Raw genomic sequence first — 21620 nt, 5'->3', positions numbered from 1 at the left:
TCTCTCTCTCTCTCTCTCTCGCTCTCTGTGGTTTTCAGACGGATGTCTCAGAACTCTTAGCTCTCTCATACCGTAGGCTACACTACTTGCTCTTCAAGTTGACCATTTTAACAACAGTAAACCAACTCTTTTGATGAGGCAGTTTATCTATACATAGTCTACTGAAATCTGTGAAAAAACACAATGAGCTATTTATGAGGTCATTTCACCTAGATCTGTAGTTCTTAGTCAAACACAACACAGTTTTAACTGTGAATAATTATCATCACCCATAGGCCTAGAGGAATCTGCCTCCTCAATAACAAAATCATGGGAAGGGATTCTATCCATCCAATCCAATCGAGTGTAAATCCTGAATTAGAGATTTTTTTCCAGAGATGTTTTTAGTGAGGTGAAGTGACCTTGGTGATAGAAGCCCTATTGGATAACAGTGTCATAGCCTGCACGTTCCCAACAAGTTCACAACTATGAGTGTCTTGACGTAGACAACAGTAGCTGTAGTAATAAAGAATAAGGGATGCCAAACTTGAATGATTATTACTAAATTTGTACTAAATATATAAGGATAAGAATATACCTATAATAAAATCTTTGTGTGTCTGATTCAGTCCAGCCACGAGACTCTGTGACTCTGTACAATGTGAAGAAGATTGTCGTACCAGAATATGGCGTCAAAAAAAATGAAGCGTCCAGTTTGACCAATCATCTGTAACTCCATTGTTGAAGTGTTGTCTACATAGGTTAACTTTTTCCACTCAAGACAGGTTGTGAGGAGGATGACAACTTCAAAGAGGATCACACTGTGTCTGATATTTCCAGTTCTTGTAGAGATGGGTAAATCCAACTTTTATATTTCTCTGCTTAGGTGATGTCCACCTTTGATTTGGATGCATGAGATATCACATTAAATACTTTACAGGAACTTTGAATATTCTAAGTTGTATTTGGGGTATGTAACAGCAAAAACGTTGTATTGTTCATGTTCTTTAATACATGTGGTAGCTGGTACTGTGTCCTCATCCATACTTCAGGACAGTGGACTCATATCAGCCAACGTTGGAGACGCCGTGATTGTGCACTGCTTCTATGAAGGCCACATGGCCATGCATTTCTCCTGGTACAAGCAACCCTTGAGAGATAAGCTTCAACTCTTATCAACCGTCTATAAGTTTGACAGGAACGCAACATTCTACCATGAGTTTAAGGATAACCCTCGCTTCTCAGTGGAAAATGGCCAAGAAAAGAATCACCTAAGGATCTCAGACATGCAGCTCTCTGATTCAGGCACATACTACTGTGGAAGTGCTTATGGCAACAAGGTGGAGTTTGGAGAAGGAGCCATTCTCATAGTAAAAGGTACGTTTTTGAAAAACTTAATTTACAGATATGCGGTATTATCTTAATCAGATGAAATGTTGAGGTTGAACACTTTCTACAGTAATATTCTAGAGATTAAATGGGTTATTTGAACTTCTTGTCAGGATCAGGGTCCAGAAACATGTCTGTACTCCAGCAGCCTGTGTCTGAGTCAGTCCTCCCAGGAGACTATGTGACTCTGAACTGTACAATACAGACTGAGACCTGTGTAGGAGAACACAGTGTCTATTGGTTCAGACATGGCTCAGGAGAATCCCATCCAGGAATCTTTTACACCCATTGTCACGGAATCCCGCCGAGGCTGCTTCCTCCTTGTTCGGGCAGGCTTCGGCGTTCGTCGTCCCCGGAGTACTAGCTGCTACCGTTTGATGCTATCTATGTTTGTTTGGTTTTGTCTGATTAGTGCACCTGTTCTATATCACATATTGATTATGTCACCTATACGTTTCCTTTGGTTGTGTTTGTAGTTGTGTGTTGTTGTTCTCCCGTCGGTTGGTTTAAGTTTATGTGTTTTCTTATTGTTAGTGCTGTGCGCACTTTATGCACTGTTTTGCGTATTCGCTCGTCTCCTGTTTAGGAGGCCCGTTGTATTTTGTATTTTTGCTCCTGTGACTATTAAAAGTCGGATCAACTAAGCTTCTGTGTCCTGCGCCTGACTCCAACACCGCATCCACATCAGCCTTGTGACAGAACAACACACCATACATGGAGTCAGCAGGAGCAGCGGCGGCGACCGAGTCGCTGGAGGATCGGGTCAGCTGCCAGGACGCCATGATCCAGCAACTCGGCTCCGCCATGCAGGAGGTTATGAACACTCTGCGCCGATGGGAGAGGGGAGGCCTGCCCACACCTCCTCCTACATTACCACCACCATCGGCCAGCCCCACCAGACCAGCTCCGGAATCCAGTGGGATTCAGCTCTCGCTCCCGAGGGCGTATGACGGCACCGCAGCCAGGTGTCAGGGGTTCCTCCTTCAGGTGGAACTCTACCTGGCCAACATACACCCGGCGCCCTCGGGATACGAGAGCGTTTCCGCCCTCATCTCCTGTCTCTCCGGCAAGGCGTTGGAGTGGGCCAACGCCGAATGGAGGGGAATAGACGCCGCCACCATCAGCTACGCTGTGTTCTCCCGCCGCTTCAGGGCAGTTTTCGATCACCCTCCTGAGGGTAAAGCGGCGGGGGAGCATCTGTTCCACCTCCGACAGGGGAAGAGGAGCGCACAGGAGTTCGACCTGGATTTCCGGACGCTAGCGGCGGATGAGGGGTGGAATGAGAGGGCCCTCATCGATCACTATCGGTGTAGCCTGCGTGAGGACGTTCGTCGAGAGCTGGCCTGCAGGGACACCAATCTGTCCTTCGACCAGCTAGTGGACATGTCCATCCGTTTGGATACCCTGCTGGCTACCCGCGGACGTCCCGAGATGGGGCCGTCCATTCCATCCCCCAGCACCTCCGAGCCGAGCCCAATGGAACTCGGGGGTGCTGGCGCCAGGGAGAGTAGGAGAGAGAACCCGAGGAGGGTCGTCCCCTGCACCAGCTGTGGCCGTGGAGGACACACTGCGGCTAGGTGCTGGGGAGGGTCTCAGAGGAATCGAGGCAACAGGTCGCGCACTGGGGAGTCATTTCAGGTGAGTAGGCGCCCCACTCACCCAGAGCTCTCTGTTGTTCACTTGTGTATACCTGTGGTATTTCCTCAGGTTGCACCTCATTCCCAGCATAAGGCGCTAGTCGATTCAGGCGCAGCTGGGAATTTTATTGATCGGCAATTTTGTTCTAAGTTAGGGATTCCCCTCCTGCCCGTTGATGCACCCTTTCCTGTCCATGCCCTAGATAGCCGCCCGTTGGGATCTGGGTTGATTAGGGAGGTCACAGCGCCACTAAAGATGAAGACGCAGGGGGGTCATGAGGAGATTATCCAGTTGTACCTCATTGACTCTCCTGCGTATCCCGTGGTGCTGGGGCTTCCTTGGTTAATCACCCATGACCCTACCATTTCGTGGCAACAGAGGGCTCTCAAGGAATGGTCTGGCCAGTGTGTTGGGCGATGTTTAGGTGTTTCCGTTGGGGCGACCACGGTGGAGAGTCCGAACCAAGTTCCCGCAATGCACATTCCCCCTGAGTATGAGGATTTGGCACTCGTGTTCAGTAAGACGAGGGCGACGCGAATGCCACCTCATAGACAGGGAGATTGTGCGATAAACCTCCAGACAGGTGCGGCACTTCCGCGGAGCCATGTGTATCCTCTGTCTCAAGAGGAGACGGTGGCTATGGAAACATACATAGCGGAGTCCCTGAGACAAGGATACATACGGCCCTCCACTTCCCCTGCGTCCTCAAGTTTCTTTTTTGTGAAGAAGAAGGACGGAGGTTTGCGCCCATGTATTGATTATCGTAGTCTCAATCAGATTACGGTGAAGTACAGTTACCCTCTACCTCTGATTGCGAGTATGACTGAATCATTACGCGGAGCGCGTTTCTTCACAAAACTGGATCTCAGGAGCGCTTATAACTTGGTGTGCATTAGGGAGGGGGATGAATGGAAGACGGCATTTAGTACTACCTCAGGTCATTATGAGTATCTTGTCATGCCATACGGGTTAATGAATGCTCCTTCAGTCTTCCAATCATTTGTGGACGAGATCTTCCGGGACCTGCATGGGCAGGGAGTGGTAGTGTACATTGACGACATCCTAGTGTACTCTGCTACATGAGCCGAGCATGTAGCCCTAGTGCGTCGAGAGATGGGTAGGCTGTTGGAGCATGACTTGTATGTCAAGGCAGAGAAATGTCTGTTTTTCCAGGAGTCCACCTCCTTCCGGGCTGGCGCACCCGGACCCCACTTTAGCGTTCCAGGTAGAGGTGGATGCGTCAGAGGCCGGTATTGGGGCAGTACTATCGCAACGCTCCGGCACGCCTCCTAAGCTCCGTCCCTGTGCTTTTTATTCTAAGAAGCTCAGCCCGGCGGAGCGTAATTATGACGTAGGGGACAGGGAGCTGTTAGCCGTGGTTCAGGCTCTAAAGGTGTGGAGGCATTGGCTTGAGGGGGCTCAACACCCTTTTCTCATTCTGACTGACCATCGCAACCTGGAGTACATCTGGGCAGCGAGGAGATTGAACCCTCGTCAGGCTAGGTGGAACATGTTCCTGACCCGGTTCGTTTTTAATATCACTTACATCCCAGGGTCCCAGAACGGTAAGGCAGACGCCCTGTCCCGGCGGTATGACACAGAGGAGAGGTCCATTGAGCCCACTCCCATACTGCCAGAGTCTTGTCTGGTGGCACCGGTGGTATGGGAGGTCGATGCGGAAATTGAGCGGGCATTACGCACCGACCCTCTCGGTGGACTTTGTCACAGACCTTCCCCCCTCTCAGGGGAATACCACTATTCTGGTCGTTGTGGATCGGTTCTCTAAGGCCTGTCGTCTCATTCCAATGCCGGGTCTCCCTACTGCCCAACAGACCGCTGAGGCCTTGTTCACCCACGTCTTCCGGCACTACGGGGTTCCCGAGGATATAGTGTCTGATCGGGGTCCCCAATTCACCTCTAGAGTCTGGAGGGCATTCATGGAACGCTTGGGGGTCTCGGTTAGCCTTACCTCGGGTTACCACCCGGAGAGTAATGGGCAGGTGGAGAGAGTGAACCAGGATGTGGGTAGGTTTCTGAGATCCTATTGCCAGGGCCGGCCGGAGGAGTGGTCGGGGTATATCCCCTGGGCAGAGATGGCTCAGAACTCTCTCCGCCACTCCTCTACTAACCTGACCCCCTTTCAGTGTGTGTTAGGTTATCACCCGGTTCTGGCACCATGGCATCAGAGCCAGATCGAGGCTCCGGCGGTGGATGAGTGGTTTCGGCGCTCGGAGGAGACGTGGAACGCTGCCCACGTACATCTGCAGCGGGCCATCCGCAGGCAGAAGGCGAGCGCCGACCACCACCGCAGTGAGGGTCCAGTCTACGCCCCTGAAGATCGAGTCTGGCTCTCGACTCGAAACCTGCCCCTTCGCCTGCCCTGCCGGAAGCTTAGCTGGCGGTTTGTGGGGCCATTTAAAGTCCTGAGGAGATTGAATGAGGTGTGTTACAGGTTGCAACTGCCTAATGACTATCACATTAACCCCTCATTCCATGTGTCTCTCCTCAGGCCGGTGGTAGCTGGTCCACTCCAGGAGAATGAGATAAGAGAGACCCCTCCGCCCCCACTGGACATCGAGGGGGCTCCGGCATACTCAGTCCGGTCCATCGTGGATTCGAGACGTCGGATGGGGGGTCTACAATTTCTCGTGGAGTGGGAGGGGTACGGTCCGGAGGAACGGTGCTGGGTGCCTAGGAGGGACATTCTAGATCCATCCCTCCTGACTGAGTTCCATCGTAGTCATCCTACGCGCCCTGCTCCACGTCCTCCTGGCCGTCCCCGAGGCCGGGGTCGGCGCACGGCTGGAGCCGCGCGTCAAGGGGGGGGTACTGTCACGGATTCCGCCGAGGCTGCTTCCTCCTTGTTCGGGCAGGCTTCGGCGTTCGTCGTCCCCGGAGTACTATCTGCTACCGTTTGATGCTATCCATGTTTGTTTGGTTTTGTCTGATTAGTGCACCTGTTCTATATCACGTATTGATTATGTCACCTATAAGTTTCCTTTGGTTTTGTTTGTAGTTGTGTGTTGTTGTTCTCCTGTCGGTTGGTTTAAGTTTATGTGTTTTCTTATTGTTAGTGCTGTGCGCACTTTACGCACTGTTTTGCGTATTCGCTCGTCTCCTGTTTAGGAGGCCCGTTGTATTTAGTATTATTGCTCCTGTGACTATTAAAAGTCAGATCAACTAAGCTTCTGTGTCCTGCGCCTGACTCCAACACCGCATCCACATCAGCCTTGTGACACCCATGGAGACAGGAATGATCAGTGTGAGAAGTTCCCTGAGACTGGGTCTCCTACACAGAGCTGTGCCTACAACCTCCCCAAGAGGAACCTCAGCCTCTCTGATGCTGGGACTTACTACTGTGCTGTGGCCTCATGTGGGGAGATACTGTTTGGGAACGGGACCAAGCTGGACATTCAAGGTAAATCCCATTTAATCTGTAAATATCCCCAACAATACTGTATATTTATGCAAATGGCCTACATCCAAATGATCATATACATTTGTCTCAACAAGCTATACAATAACACAATTAGCATTTGATGCCATATTTTACTGTTTGATGATCTTCCTAAGCACTCATGAATACAATATGAATTCCTTGATGCCCTTTCCACAGTTCCAGAGCATGATCCTCCATTTGATCTGAGTCCTACTGTTCTGGCCTTGGTCGTCTCCAACATCGTCCTGGGGATAGTGACCCTTCTACTTGTCTGGGCGCTGTGCAAGACTCGGAACAGAGATAGCAGAGGTATTACTGTATATCTAATGTATCCAATGTATCTAACGTTATAGCTGATGTATCTAATGTTTCATGCATCTCTATGCAATATACCTTCTGTAAATATCAGTTAAATGCCCAACGTATAAGCATTGTTAATTAACTACATGAAGTTAAAATGAGATAAATTGTCATAAAAAAATAATAGCTGGCCTTCCTCTATTTCAATCTCTCTGAAGGGAGGACAGATGTCCCAACATCCCAGGGTAATCAGGTACATTTGTCAACATTTATAAATACAGTATATTTTCAGTTTTTACAAGAAACTGCTATTTAACTTTCCTTGCAGCTAGTATTCAACTTATTTGTGCTTTTTATGTTATGAAGCTTTCTTGGAGGCAATAGGTCACTCTACTAGATGTAGCCTACTGATCTTTGTGATCGTTGTTTAATTTTCCCATGGAACTTCTGTCTGTCACTGTTCCACTGACTGTCAGGTCATTGTAGTGGGTGTACAGTCTGAACAGTCATGTCTTTGTGTTTTCTTCCACAGGAGAATAGAAACATTATATAGTAGATCATGCTATCATCATAATGTATTTTCTCATGGCTCCACCCCCCTCAGAATCAAGACAGTGACGTGTTGAACTATGCAGCTGTGAGTTTCACCCCCAAGAAGAACTCCTCCTCCTCTAGAAGAGCAAGAGAGAAGACCAGCAGAGAGGATGCAGTGTACTCTGAGGTCAGATACCTGCAGCAGCAGTGAAAGGTATCACCACTGTCACAAAGACTCCAAGAAGAACCATTTAACTATTTGTAGCCTAATAAAACTGCTTTTAGTATCTAAAATTGGTATGGAATTTACAATGCAACAAAGAAACTGTAATTTTAACATTGTCTATATGTTAGATGTATATAATGATCCTGTAATGTCTTGAATAGCCATAACTTTTTACAGCTTTTTATTGTAAGAAATCATATGATAGAGAATCCCATTTTTGCTGTATGACTGTGTTATTAACATAATAAACCATTCATTTTTACACTCCGTATATCTCTATTCTCTGTCTACACTACATGTCTGCTACCAAATATACAAATACACAATATCATTAAAAGGAGTAGCAATGCACCACATACACCTTGGCCAAATGCATTTAAACTCAGTTTTTCACAGTTCCTGACATTTAATCCTAGTACAAATTCCCTGTCTTAGGTCAGTTAGGATCACCACTTTATTTTAAGAATGTGAAATGTCAGAATAATAGTAGAGAGAATGATTTATTTCAGCTTTTATTTCTTTCATCACATTCCCAGTGGGTCAAAAGTTTACATACACTCAATTAGTATTTGGTAGCATTGCCTTTAAATTGTTTAACTTTTGTCAAACGTTTCAGGTAGCCTTCCACAAGCTTCCCACAATAAGTTGGGTGAATTTTGGCCCATTCCTCCTGACAGAGCTGGTGTAACTGAGTCAGGTTTGTAGGCATCCTTGCTCGCACACACTTTTTCAGTTCAGCCTACACATTTTCTATAGGATTGAGGTCAGGGCTTTGTGATGGCCACTCCAATAACTTGACTTTGTTGTCCTTAAACCATTTTGCCACAACTTTGAAAGTATGCTTGGGGTCATTGTCCATTTGGAAGACCCATTTGCGACCAAGCTTTAACTTCCTGACTGATGTCTTGAGATGTTGCTTCAATATATCCACATAATTTTCCTTCCTCATGATGCCATCTATTTTGTGAAGTGCACCAGTCCCTCCTTCATCAAATCACCCCCACAGCATGATGCTGCAACCCCCGTTCTTCACGGTTAGTATGGTGTTCTTCGGCTTGCATGCATCCCCCAGTTTCCTCCAAACATAACGATGGTCATTATGGCCAAACAGTTCTATTTTTGTTTCATCAGACCAGAGGACATTTCTCCAAAAAGTATGATCTTTGTCGCCATGTGCAGTTGCAAACCGTAGTCTGGCTTTTTTATGGCGGTTTTGGAGCAGTGGCTTCTTCCTTGCTGAGTGGCCTTTCAGGTTATGTTGATATAGGACTTGTTTTACTATGGATATAGATACTTTTGTTTCCTAGATACTACCTGTTTCCTCCAGCATCTTCACAAGGTCCTTTGCTGTTGTTCTGGGATTGATTTGCACTTTTCGCACCAAAGTACGTTCATCTCTAGGAGACAGAACGCGTCTCCTTCCTGAGCGGTATGATGGCTGCGTGGTCCGATGGTGTTTATACTTGCATACTATTGTTTGTACAGATGAACGTGGTACCTTCAGGCGTTTGGAAAGGATGAACCGGACTTGTTGAGGTCTACAAATTTTTTTCTGAGGTCTTGGCTGATTTCTTTTCATTTTCCCATGATGTCAAGCAAAGAGGCACTGAGTTTTTTGAAGGTAGGCCTTGAAATACATCCACAGGTACACCTCCAATTGACTCAAATTATGTCAATTAGCCTATCAGAAGCTTCTAAAGCCATTACATCATTTTCTGGAATTTTCCAAGCTCTTTAAAGGGACAGTCAACTCAGTGTATTTAAACTTCTGACCCACTGGAATTGTGATACAATGAATTATAAGTGAAATAATCTGTCTGTAAACAATTGTTGGAAAAATTACTTGTGTCATGCACAAAGTAGATGTCCTAACCGACTTGCCAAAACTATAGTTTGTTAACAAGAAATGTGTGTAGTGGTTGAAAAACTAGTTTTAATGTCTCCAACCTAAGTGTATGTAAACTTCCGACTTCAACTGTAACTATGTTTTGTCTCGTTGATTACAAATACATTTTTCAGGAGAGACCTGGTTCTCGCACACCTTGAGAATCTCTCTGATTCCACATACCGCATAGATATGTAGTCCCGTGTAGCTCAGTTGGTAGAGCATGGCGTTTGCAACGCCAGGGTTGAGGTTTCGATTCACACGGGGGACCAGTATGAAAATGTATGCACTCACTAACTGTAAGTCGCTCTGGATAAGAGTGTCTGCTAAATGACTAAAATGTAAATATACATGTATATGATTTACAATAAATGCTCTCTTTGTAAGAAGTGCAGTGTCGGTTCGCACACCTACCAGGAAGGGTGTGATTTGATGTATCTCCCACCAATCAGAGAAAAAAGGTTCCTTTCTGCCTTTTTCTGTAACTGTCACTGAAGAAGCCTACTGATCACAGTACTGCACCAGTCCATTTGGTCCAGGGCAGGGGAGAGTAACCACTCATGACGGACTGCAAGATGACACCACTATTCATCTGTATGGTGATTCTGCGTCTCACAAGTACTGTATGTGCATATTTAAACTGCCTAGTCCATTTTTCCAGTGTTTCAGTAGCTATTTACGGTAAGATAACTGATATTGTTCTCTACCTTGGCTCAACTTATAGACATGGCTTTACTGTAACTTTTATGCAAATTGGGAATGGATTAATTTACGTCTACATCAACTAGCCAAACATGAGCCCTTTACCTCTGGATGATTTACACCGTGAGCAAATATTTCCCTCTCCAACTATGTCCTCTGCCCTCTGTCCTGTGTGTTCTAGATTTGTATTTGTATTTTTATTTATTAAGGATCCCCATTAGCTGCTGCTCTTCTTGGGGTCCTGCAACATTAAGGCAGTTATAAACAATTTAAAATAATACATGACATTGTATTTCATAACGCTTTACCCAATACATTTAGTGTGTTCCCTCAGGCCACTATTTATTATTGTTATTTATTTTTTATTAGTCGTTTAGCAGACGCTCTTATCCAGAGCGACTTACAGTTAGTGAGTGCATACATTTTTCATACTGGCCACCCGTGGGAATCAAACCCACAAGCCTGGCGTTGCAAGCACCATGCTCTACCAACTGAGCTACAGGAGGCCTACTCCACTATCACATATTTACAATACAACATCCATGTGTACATGTGTGTAGAGTGTCTATATGTATGTGTGTATGTACCTGTGTGTGTGTCTCTTCACAGTCCCCGCTGTTCCACAAGGTGTATTTTTATCAGTTTTTAAAATCTGATTCTACTGCTTGCATCAGTTACCTGATGTGGAATAGAGTTCCATGTAGTCATGGCTCTATGTAGTACTGTGCGCCTCCCATAGTCCGTTCTGGACTTGGGGACTGTGAAGAGACCTCTGGTGGCATGTCTTGTGGGGTATGCATGGTTGTCCGAGCTGTGTGCCAGTATTCCAAACAGACAGCTCGGTACATTCAGTTCGTCGACACCTCTCACAAAAACATGCAGTGATGAAGTTCATCTCTCTTCCACTCTGAGTCAGGAGAGACTGACATGCATGTCATCAATGTTAGCTCTCCGTGTACTTTTAAGGGCCAGCCGTGCTGCCCTGTTCTGAGCCAACTGCAATTTTCCCATGTCCCTCTTTGTGGCACCTGACCACACTACTGAAAAGTAGTCTAGGTGCGACAAACCTAGGGCCTGTAGGACCTGCCTTGCTGATAGTGTTGTTAAGAAGGCAGAGCAGCGCTTAATTATGGACATACTTCTCCCCATCTTAGCTACTATTGTATCAATATGCTTTCACCATGACAGTCTACAATCCAGGGTTACTCCAAGCACTTTAGTCACCTCAACTTGCTCAATTTCCACATTATTTATTATGAGATGTAGTTGAGGTTTAGGGTTTAGTGAATGATTTGACCCAAATACAATGCTTTTAGATTTTGAAATATTCAGGACTAACTTATTCCTTGCCACCCATTCCGAAACTAACTGTAACTCTTTGTTAAGTGTTGCAGTTATTTCAGTTGCTGTAGTAGCTGACGTGTAAAGTGTTGAGTCATCCACATACATAAGATGGAAAAAAGCAAGGGGCCTAGACAGCTGCCCTGGGGAATTCCTGATTCTACCTGGATTATGTTTGAGAGGCTTCCATTAAAGAACACCCTCTGTGTTCTGTTAGACAAGTAACTCTTTATCCACATTATATTAGGGGGTGTATAACCATTACACATACGTTTTTCCAGCAGCAGACTATGATCAATAATGTCGAAAACCGCACGGAAGTCTAAAAAAACAGCTCCCACAAACTTTTTATCATCAATTTCTCTCAGCCAATCATCAGTCATTTGTGTAAGTGCTGTGCTTGTTGAATGTCCTTTTCTATAAGCACGCTAAAAGTTTGTTGTCAATTTGTTTACAGTAAAATAGCATTGTAGCTGGTCAAACACCATTTTTTCCAATAATTTACTAAGGGTTGGTAACAGGCTAATTGGTCGGCTGTTTGAGCCAGTAAAGGGGGCTTTACTATTCTTAGGTAGTGGAATTACTTTTGCTTCCCTCCAAGCCTGGGGGCACACACATTCTAGTAGGCTTAAATTGAAAATATGGCAAATAGGAGTGGCACTATCGTCCGTTATTATCCTCAGTATATTTCCATCCAAGTTGTCAGACCCCAGTGGCTTGTCATTGTTAATAGCCAACAATAATTTGTTCACCTCTTCCACACTCACTTTATGGAATTCAAAATTACAGTGCTTGTCTTTCATAATTTGGTCAGATATACTTGGATGTGTTGTGTCAGCAATTGTTGCTGGCATGTCATGCTTAAGTTTGCTAATCTTGCCAATGAAACAATTATTAAAGTAGTCGGCAATATCAGTTGGTTTTGTGATGAATGAGCCATCTGATTCAATGAATGATGGAGCTGAGTTTATCTTTTTCTGTCACGCCCTGGCTCTGGGGACACTGTTATGTTGAGCCAGGGTGTGTAATTCTATGTTTGTATTTCTATGTTGGCCTGAGTGACTCCCAATCAGAGGCAACGAGTGTCAGCTGGTTGTCTCTGATTGGGAGCCATATTTAACTGTCTGTCTTTCACTTTGTGTTTGTGGTTTCTTGTTCGTGTTGGTTTGTGTTGAAACCATAGACGTCACGTTTTTCGTTTGTTGTTTTGATCGTGTGATCATTAAATAAATATAAATATGTTCACCTTCAACGCTGCGCATTGGTCCTCCTCCTTAGACGATCGTGACAGAAGAAACCACCAAAACTGGACCAAGCAGCGTGTCCAGGAGCCATCGCCTGGGGAATCGCTTGCAGATCTCCGTGGCAACCTCGACTGGGTCCAGCCTTGTAAAGAGCAGAGTGGATGGACTTGGGAACAGTGGAGGAAGAGTTTCGACTGGGTCAAGCCTAATGAAGAGCAGAATGGCTGGAATTGGGGGCAGATGAGCGAGAGTTGGGCGAGAACGATAGAGGCCTGGCCCACGGGGAGGAGAGACCCCCAGAAAATTTTTAGGGGGGGGCTCACGACGTCGGGGCAGCAGGATGCCGCGATAGAGCGGTCCAGCGGGTTGGCAGAGGAGGCCGCCAGGTTACGGGGGCCACTGGTCGAAGAGGGGATGGAAGGTGGAGAGGCACGGCGAGAGGTACTGGGGTGTGTTACCAGCCCGGCTCGGCCCGTTCCTGCTCCCCGCACCAAGTCTGTGGTGTGCGTCGTCAGTCCAGCACGGCCCGTGCCTGTTCCCCACACCAAGCCAGTGGTGTGCGTCGTCGGTCCGGCACGGCCCGTGCCTGTTCCACTGGTGCCTGGTCCGGCACCGGTCAGATGCGTTACGCCGGAGCTAGAGCAATCCGCTCCATCAGGGTGCAGTCCAGCTCCGGCCAGCGGGGCCAGACCAGACCAGGGGTACTTTGGGGGGTTGGAGAGGGAGTGGGGATCAGGCCCGGAGCCAGATCCGCCGCCAAGGCGGAGTGCTCACCCGGTCCCTCCCCTGTGGTATTTAGTTGGCGCGGTCGGAGTCCGCGCCTTTAGGGGGGGGTACTGTCACGCCCTGGCTCTGGGGACACTGTTATGTTGAGCCAGGGTGTGTAATTCTATGTTTGTATTTCTATGTTGGCCTGAGTGACTCCCAATCAGAGGCAACGAGTGTCAGCTGGTTGTCTCTGATTGGGAGCCATATTTAACTGTCTGTCTTTCACTTTGTGTTTGTGGTTTCTTGTTCGTGTTGGTTTGTGTTGAAACCATAGACGTCACGTTTTTCGTTTGTTGTTTTGATCGTGTGATCATTAAATAAATATAAATATGTTCACCTTCAATGCTGCGCATTGGTCCTCCTCCTTAGACGATCGTGACATTTTCCCCAAAATTTCATTTAAGGTGCTCCAAAGCTTTTTACTATCATTCTTTATGTCATTTATCCTTGTTTCATAGTGTTGTTTCTTCTTCTTTCTCTTCAGTTTAGTCACATGATTCCTCAATTTACAATACGTTTGCCAATCGGTTGTGCAGCCAGACTTATTTGCCATTCCTTTTGTCTCATCCCTCTCAACCATACAATTCCTCATCAATCCACAGGGATTTAACCGTTTTTACAGTCATTTTCTTAATGGGTGCATGCTTATAAGTAACTTGAATAAGCAATTTCATAAATGTGTCAAGTGCAGTGTCTGTTTGCTCCTTATTACACACCACGGACCAACATATATTCTTTACATCAACAAGATAGGAATCACTACAAAACTTATTGTATGACCTCTTATACACAATATTAGGCCCAGCCTTTGGAACTTTGGTTTTCCTAGATATGGCTACTATATTGTGATCACTACATCCAATGGATTTGGATACTGCTTTCAAACAAATCTCTGCAGCATTAGTAAAGACATGATCAATGCATGTTGATGATTTAATTCCTGTACTGTTTGTAACCACCCTGGTAGGTTGACTGATAACCTGAACCAGGTTGCAGGCACTAGTTACAGTTTGAAGCTTTCTCTTGAGAGGGCAGCCTGATGACAGCCAGTCAATATTTAAATCACCCAGAAACCTCTCTATTGATATCACATACATTATCAAGCATTTCACACATGTTATCCAGATACTGACTGTTAGCACTTGGTGGTCTATAGCAACTTCCCACCAGAATTGGCTTTAGGTGAGGCAGATGAACCTGTAGCCATATTACAATAGTGTTTAACATGAGATCCTCTCTAATCTTCACAGGATTGTGGTTCTGTATATAAACAGCAACACCTCCACTATTGGCATTTCTATCTTTTCTGTAAATGTTATAAGCTTGTATTGCTACCACTGTATCATCAAAGGTATTATCTAAGTGAGTTATAGAAATCGATAGAATCGATTTCCAGCTTAGTAATGTTATTTACTCTAGCTCCAGGATAGGACATTGTTTTTGCACCAGGAACGGTCACATTTCTTACCATGGAGCTGCCCCAAATCACGGCTGGCGAGAAGGACGAGGAAATTTGCCCACTCTCACGCTTCACAGGATGCAGGCCTCCGACAGATGGAAAAGCCCCGCTCGATCCAGAGCAGGGATGGAAGGTTGCAGACGTCGACTTCGAAATCGTAGTAGTAGGCACTGCGGCCGCAGACACAGGCACCCCCAGCGACGAAGGTGCAGGAAGATCAAGCTCCAGTACGGCGAAACTATTCGTTGTTTGTATCCGCTCCGGGCCTCTCGTTGGGAGTGTAGACTGCTTTGCGGGAGGTCGCTGTCTTCGGCTTCCATGGCTCGTGACATGCGACAATCGTTGACTGCCTTTCTCCTCATGCTGTGCTCCTTCAACGGCGCTATCAGATGGTGGAGCTCCGGGCAACACCGGCCAGTCGGATAACGACAAACGACAAGGCAGAGATGTATCCAACAAGCATGAACGTCGTCCAGCCACCGGCGTAGAAAATGTAAACATTCCACTCTGCGTTTTCCCCAGCTTCTTACGTAGGCTGGCGACCTGCGTGATCAAGGAAGCCACCTCAAGCCTATAATCCTCGGCAAGTAAACAATTGCCGCATTGGAACCGAGTGATCCGGTTTGTCCCGAAACAAAGCGTAATAGATACAGCTCCTACGTCACTGGAACCGTTCATTTAGTTCTCCAGACAAAGAGCTCCATTGCAAAAGTCATCAGGTACCAACTTTGTTAGCTTGATGGCTAGCAGCTTAGCATCTCTGTTAAGCAGGTTTCAACCTGTCTCTTGATGGCTAGCAGCTTAGCTAGGTTAGCGACTCTTTCAAGCAGACTTTAACCTGTCAGTTAAGCGAGATTCCGGGACAAGAGATAGTGATCCTAGCTGGTAAAAGCTAACCGCGATGCGGAATCCAAGCAAAAACACGTTCTGTATTTATATTTAACAAAGATTGGTTATGTTTTAGTTAAAATAACAAACCAAGTGTTTCCAGCATACAGTGTTCAGCAGCGCACTCTGATGGTACTATGCATCCCATTGTATCTCAGCCTGTGCTGACAGAATCGGTGCCCCTAGGGGGATCTGTGACTCTGGAGTGCTTCTCCACTGTAGACTCAGTGTTATCCTGTATATGGCTAAAACACACACCAGGACATGGACTTGTACACATTGTAACAAACTACTATGAAAAGGTGCAATTCCAGGGAGATTTCGCAAATACGTCTCGTTTTGAGCTGCAAAGGATGATTCGAGTTTTAATTTGACCCTATGCAATGTTGCCCATACTGATGTTGAATCGTACCATTGTGGAATACTCTGGTATAATGAATATTATTTTGGAGATGGTGCATATCTCATAATTCAAGGTCAGTGAAGAAACAGAGAGTTTAGTAGCAAACTATGTTTCCAATTTCAATTTCAGATTTTCTTCCATCAGAATGTCTAAATGTTGTGTGGTTTTCTTTAGCCAATGAATCAACTCAAGTGAACGGAACCAAGCTGGACATTGAGGATAAGACATTCTAAGAGCAGATTATATATATATATATATATATATATATATTTTATCAAATTCTGAAAAGTATATATTCTGCTAACACAGGGCACTAAATGTAGGTACAGTTATTATAAATGAATGTGCAGGGTTTTCTGGTCAGCAAACTTAAGCATTCCCTCTAATTTAGTAATTCTGGATGAAGTACGTATCTCTCTTTCTTAATTTTAGAATCTGAACATGGACACAGAAAAAAAACTGAGCTTCTCAATAAACAAATCATAGCGTGGAAGAGGGAGTGGGCACGGTGGAGACGTTTCTGAGACAAGTTGTGTATGCTCCCATAAAGCGATAGCCGCGAAATACTTCACATCAGTCTTGTTTGAGTATGATAATATATCATACTGTATCTACTGTGTAATTCTGTCAGTATTGAATACAACATTTATTTTCAATAAAGATTCATTTATTTATTGAAAGTCTAAACAGAAATATAAAAAAGTATTACAAGCAAATCTGCATCATCAACACGTGGGCATTATACCTTGACATTATGTCACCTAAGCTGACGAGCACTGAAACATTTGAACAGACAGTAAACCACATTTGTGTTTGTAACAGCTGAAGGATTGAGAAACTGAATCATTGAATTGATCTATTTCCTGATGAGGTAGATGATGAAGATGATGGTTAGACAGCAGAGGAGGGCTCCAGTTCTTATGATGGAGAGGAGGACAAGGATCCTCATATCCACTTCAGTCGCCACTTGAATGTCACCACCTGAAAGAATTAAACCTTTTATATTTCCCATTTTTTTATCATTGTATATAATATAGCATTGGCTAATACAGTGTAATAACTAAGGGTCATCTTTGTATATTGTTAATAAACAAGCATAATAGACTTACCATGAATGTCCTGCTTGATCCCTTCCCTGAACAGTCTCTCCCCACATGAGGCCACAGCACAGCAGTAAGTCCTAGCATCAGTCAGAGAGGCTGAGGTTCCTCTTGGGGAGGTTGTAGACACAGCTCTGTGTAGGAGACCAAGCCTCAGGGCTCTTCTCACACTGATCACCACTGTCTCCATGGGTGTAAATGATCCCTGGACGGGATTCTCCTGAGCCATGTCTGAACCAATACAGTGAGGGAAAAAAGTATTTGATCCCCTGCTGATTTTGTACGTTTGCCCACTGACAAAGAAATGATCAGTCTATAATTTTAATGGTAGGTTTATTTGAACAGTGAGAGACAGAATAACAACAAAGAAATCCAGAAAAACGCATGTCAAAAATGTTATAAATTGATTTGCATTTTAATGAGGGAAATTAGTATTTGACCCTCTCTCAATCAGAAAGATTTCTGGCTCCCAGGTGTCTTTTATACAGGTAACAAGCTGAGATTAGGAGCACACTCTTAAAGGGAGTGCTCCTAATCTCAGCTTGTTACCTGTATAAAAGACACCTGTCCACAGAAGCAATCAATCAATCAGATTCCAAACTCTCCACCATGGCCAAGACCAAAGAGCTCTCCAAGGATGTCAGGGACAATATTGTAGACCTACACAAGGCTGGAATGGGCTACAAGACCATTGCCAAGCAGCTTGGTGAGAAGGTGACAACAGTTGGTGCGATTATTCGCAAATGGAAGAAACACAAAATAACTGTCAATCTCCCTCGGCAAATCATGTCTTTGTCAGTGGGCAAACGTACAAAATCAGCAGGGGATCAAATACTTTTTTCCTTCACTGTAGACACTGGAGACCAACACAGGTCTCAGTGTGTATTGTCCAGTTCAGAGTCACAGAGTCTCCTGACTGGACTGACTCAGACTTTCCCATTGTCACGTCGAACCAGTTGTAGTAGTTGCCAAGGTCCCCAGTGTTGAAGCGTTCCAAATTAACTGAGACTCCAGGGATAAAGGTCTTCAAACATCAGAGCAAGAGACTGAAAAAGATAAATGTTTTGATTAATCGAAGACCTCAATATTTATCTAGTTCATGCATGTTCAGGTACTATACTGAAAATAGTGAAGTGTCGGACAACATATATTTAAATCTTAAATACATAGGCATGATCCTCCGTTTCAATAGTAAGTTTCCACTATTACAGATGGCTCTACATGTTGCAAATAACTGAGAGATGGCCAGACAGAGTTTAGTCATTGTCCCCCTCTGTAGATACATCCCCATCATGTGTATACCAGTGGAGGCTCTTCAGAAGGGGAGGACCATACTCCTAAATGAATTTTATAAAGATACAAACTATGAAACATTAAAAAAGTTATCATTTTTAGATACAAATATACTATATAAGTATATTTACATGTCACCAAATAATTAAGTAAAACACACTGTTTTGCAATGAAGGTCTAAAGTAGCCTCAGCAGAACTCCGTAGGGTAACACCATGGTTGTGATGAGTGTGATAGAAGGAGTCAGGCGCAGGAGGGTAATCACCGAATGCAGAGTTTATTCCATTGTACACACATAGCGCTGGATAGCGACAAACGAAACAGGCACAAGGGAAATATCTACCCTGGCAATACAAGGTAACGGTAGCTCCAACAATAACAGGCACAGGGGAAATATCTACCCCAACAATAACAAGGTACGAGTAGCTCCACCGAGCTACACAACTCTCACAAAGAAACAATCACCCACAAGGACAAGGGGGACAGAGGGAACACTTATACATGGACTAATGAGGGGATAAGAACCACGTGTGTGTGATTGACAAGACAAGACAAATGGAATGATGAATAATGGAGCGGCAGTGGCTAGAAAGCCGGTGACGACGTACGCCGAAGCCTGCTCGAACAAGGAGGGGAGGCAGCCTCGGCGGAAGTCGTGACAATGGTGCAGCGTGAGGCCAGCTAGCTTCTGTCCTCCTCTGGGTACATTGACTCCAATACAAAACCTAGGAGGCTCATGGTTCCCACCCCCTTTCATAGACTTACACAGTAATTATGACAACTTCCGGAGGATGTCCACCAACCTATCAGAGCTTTTGCAGCATGAACTGACATGGTGTCCACACAATCAAAGGATCAGAGAATGACTCTAGTACTGAAAGCATAAGCTACAGCTAGCTAGCACTGCAGTGCATAAAATGTGGTGAGTAGGTGACTCAAGGAGAGAAGAATACAATAGTTGAACAGTTTAACAAATTCAGTTCTTCCAAAAGTAAGGAGAAGCAAGAGAGAGAGAGAGAGAGCGAGAGAGAGCAAGCTATATTTTTTCCCACTTTTATTTACTTAGCTAGAATCGAATGCAGCTAGCTAGTTTAGCCTACTCAAACACCCAGCTATTTGAGAGGAGGAGAACGCGTAGATAGATGTGAGAAGGATTTATATATTATATATATATATGTGGCTGAATGAAAGTGAACTGTGTTTGCGTGTGACCAGGGGTGTATTCGTTGTGCCGATTCTGTTGAAAAACGTTCTTAAACTTTCTTAAATGGAACGAAATGGGGATAAACATACCTGAATTGGTCCAATAGAAACTCTAGATCCAATAGAAATAGTCCAATAGAAATCAGCTAGATGCAGGCAAGAGTGTGCAAGGCGGTATTGAATGTGTCACTGTCTGGCACCTTGATTACTCAAAATTCTCTCAACTTGTGCACCTACGTTGTAAACTTTCATTCATAGGCTAGGTTGTAACAACCTCATGATGGGTACAGGGAACATTTGAGTATCATGTAGTAGCCTAAACCTATCGATGTTACATTGAGCTGGGTGAATGGAATGTGAATGACAGTCATCCAATATGCTGTAACAGAAATAAGGCCATGTTCATTAAAAAAATGATCATCCTGTGTCACATGCAGTTTGTTTTTAACCAGATTTTTAAATGAGGTCGCGAGAGAAACTAGTCGCTAGATGTGGTTGTAATAAATAGAGCAGTTTCGGTTTTCTTCCTACAAATGTGGCTCTATCCTTGGAATGGTTTAAGCTCCAAAATATTATGACCCCATCAATGACAGATAATACTCTCAGCAACACATACAGTGGGGAGAACAAGTATTTGATACACTGCCGATTTTGCAGGTTTTCCTACTTACAAAGCATGTAGAGGTCTGTAATTTTTATCATAGGTACACTTCAACTGTGAGAGACGAAATTTAAAACAAATATCCAGAAAATCACATTGTATCATTTTTAAGTAATTAATTTGCATTTTATTGCATGACATAAGTATTTGATACATCAGAAAAGCAGAACTTAATATTTGGTACACAAACCTTTGTTTGCAATTATAGAGATCATACGTTTCCTGTAGGTCTTGACCAGGTTTGCACACACTGCAGAAAGGATTTTGGCCCACTCCTCCATACAGACCTTCTCCAGATCCTTCAGGTTTCGGGGCTGTCGCTGGGCAATACGGACTTTCAGCTCCCTCCAAAGATATTCTATTGGGTTCAGGTCTGGAGACTGGCTAGGCCACTCCAGGACCTTGAGATGCTTCTTACGGAGCCACTCCTTAGTTGCCCTGGCTGTGTGTTTCGGGTCGTTGTCATGCTGGAAGACCCAGCCACGACCCATCTTCAATGCTCTTACTGAGGGAAGGAGGTTGTTGGCCAAGATCTTGCGATACATGGCCCCATCCATCCTCCCCTCAATACGGTGCAGTCGTCCTGTCCCCTTTGCAGAAAAGCATCCCCAAAGAATTATGTTTCCACCTCCATGCTTCACGGTTGGGATGGTGTTCTTGGGGTTGTACTCATCCTTCTTCTTCCTCCAAACATGGCGAGTGGAGTTTAGACCAAAAAGCTCTATTTTTGTCTCATCAGACCACATGACCTTCTTCCATTCCTCCTCTGGATCATCCAGATGGTCATTGGCAAACTTCAGACGGGCCTGGACATGCGCTGGCTTGAGCAGGGGGACCTTGCGTGCGCTGCAGGATTTTAATCCATGACGGCGTAGTGTGTTACTAATGGTTTTCTTTGAGACTGTGGTCCCAGCTCTCTTCAGGTCATTGACCAGGTCCTGCCGTGTAGTTCTGGGCTGATCCCTCACCTTCCTCATGATCATTGATGCCCCACGAGGTGAGATCTTGCATGGAGCCCCAGACCGAGGCTGATTGACCGTCATCTTGAACTTCTTCCATTTTCTAATAATTGCGCCAACAGTTGTTGCCTTCTCACCAAGCTTGCCTAATGTCCTGTAGCCCATCCCAGCCTTGTGCAGGTCTACAATTTTATCCCTGATGTCCTTACA

The 21620-nt window shown here is 45.0% G+C and overlaps 1 protein-coding gene across 1 annotated transcript in view; it reads left to right on the top strand.

The window, feature by feature from the left end:
- Nucleotides 1–776: 776 nt before the first annotated feature.
- The window catches only part of LOC311133078 (uncharacterized protein), a gene marked incomplete at both ends in the record, with an annotated part of 51287 nt that continues 30443 nt past the window's right edge, over nt 777–21620 (top strand). Inside the window, 3 exons of the mRNA XM_084166513.1 lie at nt 777–834; nt 994–1356; nt 1482–1537. Of these exons, the coding sequence (XP_084022639.1) occupies nt 777–834; nt 994–1356; nt 1482–1537 (477 nt within the window). The remainder of the gene's footprint in view (nt 835–993; nt 1357–1481; nt 1538–21620) is intronic.

Source organism: Coregonus lavaretus (assembly GCF_964263955.1).
Source record: "Coregonus lavaretus genome assembly, chromosome: 7".
NCBI lineage: Eukaryota > Metazoa > Chordata > Actinopteri > Salmoniformes > Salmonidae > Coregonus > Coregonus lavaretus.
The sequence above is the reverse complement of the archived record's forward strand: the minus strand, read 5'-3'. Positions and strand labels throughout refer to the sequence as shown.